Source organism: Sapajus apella, unplaced genomic scaffold (assembly GCF_009761245.1).
Source record: "Sapajus apella isolate SASKATOON/1434 unplaced genomic scaffold, GSC_monkey_1.0 scaffold94, whole genome shotgun sequence".
In the NCBI taxonomy this organism is placed as follows: domain Eukaryota; kingdom Metazoa; phylum Chordata; class Mammalia; order Primates; family Cebidae; genus Sapajus; species Sapajus apella.
In genome coordinates, this window is record NW_022437034.1 from 178,706 (window position 1) to 188,705 (window position 10,000).

General features: G+C 39.6%; 1 protein-coding gene and 1 non-coding gene across 3 annotated transcripts in view; both read left to right on the forward strand.

Annotated features, from left to right (window-relative positions):
* CCAR1 (cell division cycle and apoptosis regulator 1) overlaps positions 1-10,000 on the forward strand; it is a 48,864-nt gene that overhangs the window by 3,671 nt on the left and 35,193 nt on the right. For both annotated transcript variants that reach the window (XR_004262161.1, XM_032256160.1), the window contains exons 2-8: positions 50-164; positions 264-456; positions 4,189-4,318; positions 4,571-4,732; positions 7,616-7,841; positions 8,478-8,591; positions 9,138-9,304. Coding sequence is in view for 1 of the 2 variants with exons in the window: in XM_032256160.1 (XP_032112051.1) it covers positions 117-164; positions 264-456; positions 4,189-4,318; positions 4,571-4,732; positions 7,616-7,841; positions 8,478-8,591; positions 9,138-9,304 (1,040 nt within the window). In the remaining variant the exon portion in view is untranslated. The remainder of the gene's footprint in view (positions 1-49; positions 165-263; positions 457-4,188; positions 4,319-4,570; positions 4,733-7,615; positions 7,842-8,477; positions 8,592-9,137; positions 9,305-10,000) is intronic.
* LOC116535461 lies at positions 8,941-9,007 on the forward strand. Its single transcript, XR_004262209.1, has one exon. It is a non-coding gene; the product is annotated as a small nucleolar RNA SNORD98 (small nucleolar RNA).

A 10,000-nucleotide genomic window follows, 5' to 3' on the forward strand; every position in this document is an offset into this window, starting at 1 on the left:
TTTTTTTTTTTTTTTTTTTTTTTTTTTTTTTTTTTTTCTTTTTTTACAGTGCTGTCAAAGGGAAAACCCCCCAAGTAGGTGACAGAGTATTGGTTGAAGCTACTTATAATCCTAATATGCCTTTTAAGTGGAACGCACAGAGAATTCAAACACTACCAAATCAGGTGCATAAAATATTGAATTAGGTATTATAGAAACTTAGCTAATGAGTCTTCTAATTCACAAAGATTTTTCTTTCTTATTCTTCAATTTTTTAATTTAAGAATCAGTCGCAAACCCAGCCATTATTGAAGACTCCTCCTGCTGTGCTTCAGCCAATTGCACCACAGTCAACATTTGGTGTTCAGACTCAGCCCCAGCCCCAGTCACTGCTGCAGGCACAGATTTCAGCTGCTTCTATTACACCACTATTGCAGACTCAACCACAGCCCTTATTACAGCAGCCTCAGCAGAAAGGTATTTTTGCTTTTGTTTCAGACTAATATATAGCTTTTTAGTTGTTAATAATATAAATATCCTTTTAATTACAAAAAGGCAGGGATTTCAAGAAAACTTGAAGCTTAAAAATGCTGAGTAGGGCACATCTACTTCCATAGCTGCGTGAAACTTTTTTTATTGCTCTTAGTGATAAGAAATTCAAAGATATGCTCTTGTGGACTTAAATATCCAAACTATTAAATTATTTATTGAATCATACCACATCAAATGAATTTGCTGAGTTTTAAATATTTCTTTGAAAATTGATTGCTTGAACTCGAGACATGTTCTTTTTTTTTTTTTTTTTTGAGACAGTGTCTCACTGTGTTGCCCAGGCTGTAGTGCAGGGACCTGATCTTGGCTCACTGCAACCTCCGCCTTCCAGGTTCAAGCAATTCTCCTGTCTCAGCCTCCCGAGTAGCTGAGATTACGGGCACCTGCCACCACGCCCAGCTAATTTATGTATTTTCAGTAGATATGGGGTTTCACCATGTTGGCCAGGCTGGTCCCGAACTGCTGACTTCTAGTGATCTGCTCTCTTTGGCCTCCCAAAGTGCTAGGATTATAGGTGTGAGCCACTGCGCCCAGTCCAGATGTGTTCTTATGAAAACAGTGTTTAAGATGGTAGGTAGGGCTGAGTGCAGTGGCTTATGCTGTAATCCCAGCACTTTAGGAGACTAAGGTGGGCAGATCACCTGAGGTCAGGAGTTTGAGACCATCCTGGCCAACATGGTGAAACCCCGCCTCTACTAAAAATACAAATATTAGCTGGGTGTGGTGGCGGGGCATCTGTAATCCCAGCTACTTGGGAGGCTGAGGCAGGAAAATTGCTTGAACCGAGGAGGTGGAGGTTGCAACAAGCCCAGATTGCACCATTGCCCTCTACCCTGGGCATTAAGAGCGTAACTCTGTCTCAAAAAAAAAGAGAAAAAGATGATAGGAAGCTTTAGGTTATAGAAGCCTACTTAATTGGCATTTAAAAATGTCATAATGTGACATGTTCTTTTGTTTTTTTCTTTTCTTTTTTTTTTGAGACAGAACCCAGGCAGGAGTGCAGTGGCACAATCTTGGCTCACTGCAAACTGTGCCTCTTGGGGGTCAGTTGATTCCCTTGACTCAGCCCACTGAGTAGCTGGGACTACAGGTGGGTGCCACCACAGTCTGCTAATTTTTGTATTTTTATTAGAGACGAGGTTTCACCATTGTGGCCAGGCTGTTCTTGAACTCCTGACCTCATGATCCACCCTCCTTGGCCTCTCAGAGTGCTACAATTACAGGCGTGAGCTACCGTGCCTGGCCCTTTTGTTGTTTCTTTTGAGACAGGGCTTCTCTCTGTTGCCAGGGCTAGAGTGCGGTGGTATAATCTTGACTCACTGCCACCTCTGCCTCCCGGCTCAAGTGATCCTACTGTCTCAGTTCCACTGAGTAGCTGGGACTGCAGGTTCACACCACTCTGCCAGCCTAAATTTTATATCTTTTGTATAGATAGGGTTTCACCATGATACCCAGGCTGCATTTTCTTTCTTTCTTTCTTTTTTTTGAGACAAAGTTTCTCATGCATAGATGCAGTGGTGTGATCTCAGCTCACTGTAGCCTCAACCTCTTGGGCTTAAGCAATCCTCCCGCCCCAGCCCTCCTCTAATTTTTGTATCTTTTTGTAGAGACCGGGTTTTGCCATATTGCCCAAGCTGGTCTTGAACTCCTGGAGTCAAGTAATCGGCCTGCCTTGGCCTCCCAAAGTGCTGGGATTACAGGTGTGAGCCACTGCTCCCAGCCTGCATTTTCTTTGTCATTGTAAATGATGACACATAGCAAAATGATGACAGATTACAATGTAAATGAACACCTGTGTAATCACTACTCAGGTCAAAAAAATATGACACTGTGGCTGGTAGCAGGGCGGTGGCTCACGCCTGTGATCCCAGCACTTTGGGAGGCTGAGTTGGACGAATTGCTTGAGCTCAGGAGTTCGAGATCAGCCTGGGCAACTTGGTGAGACCCCATTTCTACTAAAAATCCAACGAAGTAGCCGGGCATGGTGATGTGAACCTGCAGTTCCAGCTACTTGGGAGGCTGAGGTGGGAAGACCACTTGAGCCCAGGGGTGGAGCCAAGATTGTGCAGCTGCACTCCAGCCTGGGTGACAAAGGAAGTCCCTGTCTCAAAAAAAAGAAAGCTGTTTGTAACTCTTTTTCTTTAATAGTTTTATTCCGTAAGTATGCATCCTTGTTTGGTTTTGAACCTAATGTGCGATTCCACTTTTATGATCTTTCGTGTAAGACTTTTCTTTTTTGAGACTGAGTCTCACCCTTTCCCCCAGGCCGGAGCTCACTACATCCTCCACCTTCTGGGTTGAAGCAGTCCCCCTGCCTCAGCCTCCCGAGTACCTGGGATTACAGGCATGCACCACCACTCCTGGCCAGTATTTTTGGTATTTTTTTTTTGGGACGGAGTTTCGCTCTTGTTACCCAGGCTGGAGTGCAATGGCGCGATCTTGGCTCACTGCAACCTCCGCCTCCTGGGTTCAGGCAATTCTCCTGTCCCAGCCCCCTGAGTAGCTGGGATTACAGGCACACGCCACCATGCCCAGCTAATTTTTTGTATTTTTAGTAGAGACGGGGTTTCACCATGTTGACCAGGATGGTCTCGATCTCTTGACCTCGTGATCCACCCGCCTCGGCCTCCCAAAGTGCTGGGATTACAGGCTTGGGCCACCGCGCCCGGCCGTATTTTTGGTATTTTTAGAAGAGATGGAGTTTCACCATTTTGGCCAGGCTGGTCTCAAACTCCTGACCTCAAATGATCTGCCCACCTTGACGCCCAAAGTTTTGGGATTACATGAGCCACCGTGCCTGGCCATTTTTTGATTTTTAGTAGCAATGAGGTCTTGCTATGGTTGCCCAAGCTGGTCTTGAACTTTTGGTTGCAGGCAATCCTACCACCTCACCCTACTAAAGTGTTGAGATTGTAGGTCTGAGCCACTGCACATGGTTGATTTTTCTATTCAGTCATTCTGCTTTTGGTCACTAATAGTTGTCCCGATGAGCTCTTCTTTATCTATTGGGGAAGTTCCCTGTATCATTGTGCAGAGTAAGGAGTTTGGGGGCAAAACTCATATTGAGTGGTGGCAACCACATCTAGCCAATAATTTCCTTTTTTTTTTTTTTTTTGAGATGGAGTTTCGCTCTTGTTACCCAGGCTGGAGTGCAATGGCGTGATCTTGGCTGACTGCAACCTTCACCTCCCGGGTTCAGGCAATTCTCCTGCCTCAGCCTCCTGAGTAGCTGGGATTACAGGCACGTGGCACCATGCCCAGCTAATTTTTTTTTTGATGGAATCTCACCTGCCTCAATTCTCCTGCCTCAGCCTCCTGAGTAGCTGAGATTGCTCCTGAGTAGCCTGCCACAACACCCAGCTGATTTTTGTACCTTTTAGTATAGATTTGGTTTTACCATGTTTGCCAGGCTGGTCTTGAACTCCTGACCTTCAGGTGATCCATTCCCCTCAGCCTCCCAAAGTGCTGGGACAGGCATGGGCCACTGCGTCTGGCTTGACAGTACCTATTTTATGAAAATATGTATAAATTAGGCCAACTTTGAAAAAACAATTTTATTAACTCTCAGTTATTTAACTTTGTTCACCTAGTCTAATCAGGTAATGCTTTTGAATTTTGTTTAGAAGTGCTAAACATTTTTTTCTTTATCTTTTAAAGCTGGTTTATTGCAGCCTCCTGTTCGTATAGTTTCACAGCCACAACCGGCACGAAGATTAGATCCACCATCCCGATTTTCAGGAAGGAATGACAGAGGGGATCAAGTGCCTAACAGAAAAGATGACCGAAGGTATATTTTCTAAAGTATACTGTGGATGGTGGCAATACAACGGTGTAAACATACTTAATGCCACTGAAGTGTATGCTTATAAATTTTTTAAATGGTAAACTTTATGTTATGTTTATTTTATTACAAATTTACAAAAGTTAAATAAGTATACTGTGGAATCTTGCTTATATTACCTACCCTATTTATTCATCGAAGAGCTTTTCTATAATATTAGAAATATTTTTTAGTAATCTTAGAAAAATTTGCTTTCAGTCGTGAAAGAGAGAGAGAAAGACGTAGATCGAGAGAAAGATCACCTCAGAGGAAACGTTCCCGGGAAAGATCTCCACGAAGAGAACGAGAAAGATCACCTCGGAGAGTTCGACGTGTTGTTCCACGTTACACAGTTCAGTTTTCAAAGTTTTCTTTAGATTGGTAGGTTATTCCCCTGCCATTGTTTTCTTGAATTACCAATTTCATATAATTTGATAGAATATGTTACACAGGTATTTTTCTTGCAACATTGATTTGCCGACAGTTAAGAGTTCTTCATATAAGGGCAGAAATACAATTTGAAGTAACCTAGTTCTCTACAAGGCTGCATTATTTTTAATCCCCCATGAAGGATATCAACTGGTATTGAAAAAGGCAGTTCTTCAAGGAAATTCCTCTGTCATAAAGTTATTCCCTAAAGTTACAATCAGTTAAGATCTAGATTTATTTATAACTTGAAAACATATATAGTCCATTGTATACAATGATTCAATAATATAGTAGTAAATCAAGTATTTCAAGTTTAGCTGTGGCAATGTAGTATAATAGAAACCCTAGATCTAAATATATATACTCACAGACATACATAATTTATACACGTGTATGGTATATGTGTATGTATGTACATACATATCTTACCTTCTGGAATCAGAAGTCATGGCAAATTACCAGGAATTTTTTGAGGCTGAGTCTTACTCCGTCACCCAGGCTGGAATGCAGTGGCGTGATTTTGGCTCACTGCAGCCTCCACCTCCTGGGTTTAAGCGATTCAACTGCCTTAGCCTCCCGAGTATCTGGGATTACAGGTGGTTAGCACCACCCCCAGCTAATTTTTTTATTTTTAGTAGAGATGGGATTTCACCATGTTGGCCAGGCTGGTCTGGAACTACTGACCTCAAGTGATCCGCCTGCCTTGGCCTCCCAAGGTGTTGTGTTACAGGTGTGAGCCACTGCACCTGGCCAAGTTGCCAGAAGTTTCTGAGGTTCACTTGCAAAACAAAGGTAATATTAACTAGCAAAATTATGGTGAGGGTTAGTTGATGTATCCAAAGCACTTAATCCAGTGTATGGCAGTTGTATATTCTTGATAATTAATGGTGGGTTGTTCTGGCAACTTGGTTAATAGATTAATTGATGGAACAAAACAATTTGGCAGTAAAATAATAAAATCATTAAAAGCAGTGTTCAAGGCTGTTTAGCCTAAAAGCAAATAGCTGTATGTACTTCAGTGGCCTGATAGGATGTTAATACATTTAAACAGAGTAATAATTACTATTCATAATACTGGCTAATCAGAGGCTAAAATTTCTATATATCCAGTTCGAGATTTAGTAAACCAGTGTATTTTAGTCCAGCTACTTAATGCCAAGAAAATTTGGCTTTTAACTTTTCTTAATTATGTTACATAGTTGATGTTCATTTACTCTTGTTTATGATCAAATCAGCAACTATTAATTTACTAGTTTTCTTCTTATTGATGTTTACTTTTTTTTTTTTTGAGATGGAGTCTCGCTCTGTCGCCCAGGCTGAAGTGCAGTGGTGCAGTCTTGGCTCACTGCAACCTCTGCCTCCTGGGTTCAAGTGATTCTCCTGCCTCAGCCTCCCAAGGCACACATGGTGGTGTGCACCTGTAATTCCAGCTGCTCAGGAGTCTGAGGCAGGAGAATAGTGAGACCTCACCTCTACAAAAAGTAGAAGTTAGCCACATGTGGTAGTGCTTCTGTAGTCCTAGCTATAATACTTGGGAGGCTGAGATGGAAGGATTACTTGAGCCCAGGAATTCAGGTTATAGCAAGCTATGAATGTGCCACACTGCACTCTGGCCTTGATGACAGCAAGATTCTGTCTGTAGATAGATTGGATAGATAATAGTATATTAACTGACAAGTTTATTGCTCTGTATTTTTATCCTTCAAATAAAGACATCCCTACATGTAGATTACTTCATCTTTCATACTTCTCTTTATAGTGTCTTTAAAAAAGACAGAGGCTGTCTTTTCATCTTACATTATACTTTTAACAAACATTTCTTAATCTTTTACCATATTGACCTTTCAGTTCCTCTGTTTTAAAAGCTCTGCTTCTTAGGAAAAAGTAAATGATCTTCTAAAAAAATCATTGCGAGATTTAAAAGACAAGAAATTTATCCCCTCTATACATAATCAGGTATGGATCTTATACATTCACAGAGAAAGGGGTGTGGAGGTGCAGATAATTCAAGGAACATATGAGTTTTGCTTTTGTGTGGATTTTTGTATTTAATTTTAAATGTAAGTATGCTTGATCTAGGAACTTACTGTAGTAAAATACAAGTTTTACTTTTTCTAGCCTCAGAAAACCTGATTGAGGGGCACACAGAACTACTAATTTGGTACCACTCTCATTGCTGTTTTGTATCCATTTTTACATGAACCCTAAGTTTCAAGTAATCCACAGTTCCAAATGAGGAAAACCTGCTCTTGTGCAGATATTTTCTGGAGCTGAGGTTCAAGTTATTTCAAAGGGTCTTCTGTAACAAAAAGTAAAGAAATTGGCTGGGCGCGTTGGCTCATGCCTGTAATCCCAGTACTTTGGGAGGACAAGGTGGACGGATCACGAGGTCAAGAGATCAAGACCATCCTGGCTAATATGGTGAAACCCCGTCTCTACTAAAAATACAAAAAAATTAGCTGGGCATAGTGGCGTGCGCCTGTAGTCGTAGCTACTTCAGAGGCTGAGGCAGGAGAATCACTTGAACCCAGGAGGTGGAGGTTGCAGTGAGCCAAGATCACGCCACTGCACCGCAGCTTGGTGATAGAGCAAGACATTGTCTCAAAAAAGAAAGAAAGAAAGATAACACTGAGACACTATTTATTCAAAGCTTTGAGTATACAAATTTGAAAGTAATATTTTCATGCCTCTATTCATATCTATAGCTCATTCATTAGTAACTGACTTTGAGCTTGCGTTTTACTATGTCCAGTTATATTTGCTTCAGAATTGAGTGAATGTTTGTGTAACCTTTTTATTAAGGCTATTTATTCACTACTCATGTCTGTTTTTCAGTCCCAGTTGTGACATGATGGAACTAAGGCGCCGTTATCAGAATTTGTATATACCTAGTGACTTTTTTGATGCTCAGTTTACATGGGTGGATGCTTTCCCTTTGTCAAGACCATTTCAGCTGGGAAATTACTGCAATTTTTATGTAATGCACAGAGAAGTAGAGTCCTTAGAAAAAAATATGGCCATTCTTGATCCACCAGATGCTGACCACTTATACAGTGCAAAGGTTTGTATTCCACTGCGATATACAGCTTAAATTTCTTAGCAGTTATTGATAATAAAAGGATATGTAGAATTAATATTTAGAAAGTGGTTGTTAGGTAGACCTGAATACCTGTTTTTTTTCTTGACTGCTTAATCCTATTTTGGTTAAAAGTTTAAGCTGTCTTTGCCTCATGTCTTAAGCTGTAAAACTGGTTATGATTCTAACATTTTAAACCTCATAAAAATGTGAAGATAAAATTGATGTTAATGAGACATTTGGAATATCGTATGACTCTGGTAGCCTCAGATAAAACTTAATGTTAGATGAATGCACTAAATATCAGTCTCAAGGGAAACATTCAGTATATTATGTAAAGTCGATAGTTTTCTTCTGTTTAAAGCATTGACTGAAAAAGCATCCTTTCAAAAGTTAAAACTAAGTAATTATAAGGTATCTAGGCCTGGCGCGGTGGCTTGCGCCTGTAATCCCAGCACTTTGGGAGGCTGAAGTATCTGATACTATTTTTGCTACAGTATTTACTTCCTATTTTTATTAAAAAATTTCAGATATCTAATATTTAAAGATAATTAGTAGTGCTTCTCATTTTTTCACATTACTTTAGACTTTTGACAGGATTGAATTATTTGACTATAATAGGTAATGCTGATGGCTAGCCCTAGTATGGAAGATTTGTATCATAAGTCATGTGCTCTTGCTGAAGACCCACAAGAACTTCGAGATGGATTTCAACATCCTGCTAGACTTGTTAAGGTAAAAGGACACATTTGTTTTAACTTTAGTTGTATTCACTTGGCTTAGCTGTAATTTTGTACACATACAACTTAAAACCTTACATTTTAATTTTTGTTGATAAGTTTAATGACTAATTTCAGTATTAAAGCACTCAGAATTTAATGATGTAGATGTTTTTCTCATTGCAGATTATGTCTATATCTTACCTGTATGCTATTAGTTCAACTGTCATTTTGGTGTTTTACATTTGTAACATCGTAAAATCTTAGTGGTAATCGGATTCAGAGTGTCTTTGGATATTGTTGAAGTTTGAATTATAGCTTGTTTCTTTAAAAGAACTCTATCTGAAGAAATATTTTAGAAGGATGAGTTATGATGTGTGTAAATCCTATTCCATTGCTGAAATGCAGTGTGGAACACAATGAACTGAACTCTTCCTTGACTGACAGATACCAGAGGTAGTAAAATGATATTGGAAAGGTTTGTACCTTTCCTTCTCAAGTATCTTATTTGTAATTTGACAGGGTGCATAATATATGTAAATGATTCTTTGTTTTGAATTAGTTTTTAGTGGGCATGAAAGGCAAGGATGAAGCTATGGCCATTGGAGGCCACTGGTCTCCGTCGTTGGATGGACCAGACCCAGAAAAAGATCCCTCTGTGTTGATTAAGACTGCTATTCGTTGTTGTAAGGCTCTGACAGGCATTGATCTAAGTGTGTGCACACAATGGTAAGTACCAACTTATTTCTTGATTAGAAGTGTTTTACTAATAGTTTATTTAGTTTTCTTGTCAATCAGCCTCTTCCCCCTGCTTATTTTAGCAACCCTGGTCATGCAGGTAATCTCAAAGGAAAATCCCCATTTGTAGCTAAAGTTTATTTGGTGCCAAAATGTTTTGGGGAAAAAGAATTAAGACTAATCAAATAAACTGAAAATTTAAATGTTTTGTTATGCTGTACTTTGGAAGTTGGATGTATGTTGAAAATACTTTTCATTTCATGCATAGCTGGAGAAGATCGTCAAGAGAGAACTTCATTTCATTATAATTCTTTTGTTATAAAATGATGTAGTTGCTGATTATTTTTGTTCAGCCATATTTTCTCTTGAGGCTTATTTGTCCTGTGTATTTTAGTGTATCTCTTGTGACTTAATTTGAGAATATTCTTTTTTAGCACATGAAATCTGAACAGCTATCCAGCTTCTTCAGGTATTCTCTAAAATATGGGTAGCTCTGTAATCAAACTTGAAAATGCCTTGGGGGAACATATTCTTCCTTTAACCAATTAAATATTGTACAAATGTACCAAAAGAGGAACTATGGCTTCTATAATTTTTTTTTCTTTAGACCAACCTCAAGTTCTTGCAGCAAAATTTCTTTACTTGATGTGCTACAAGTGAACTAGGGTCTTTAAAATGTATTTTAGA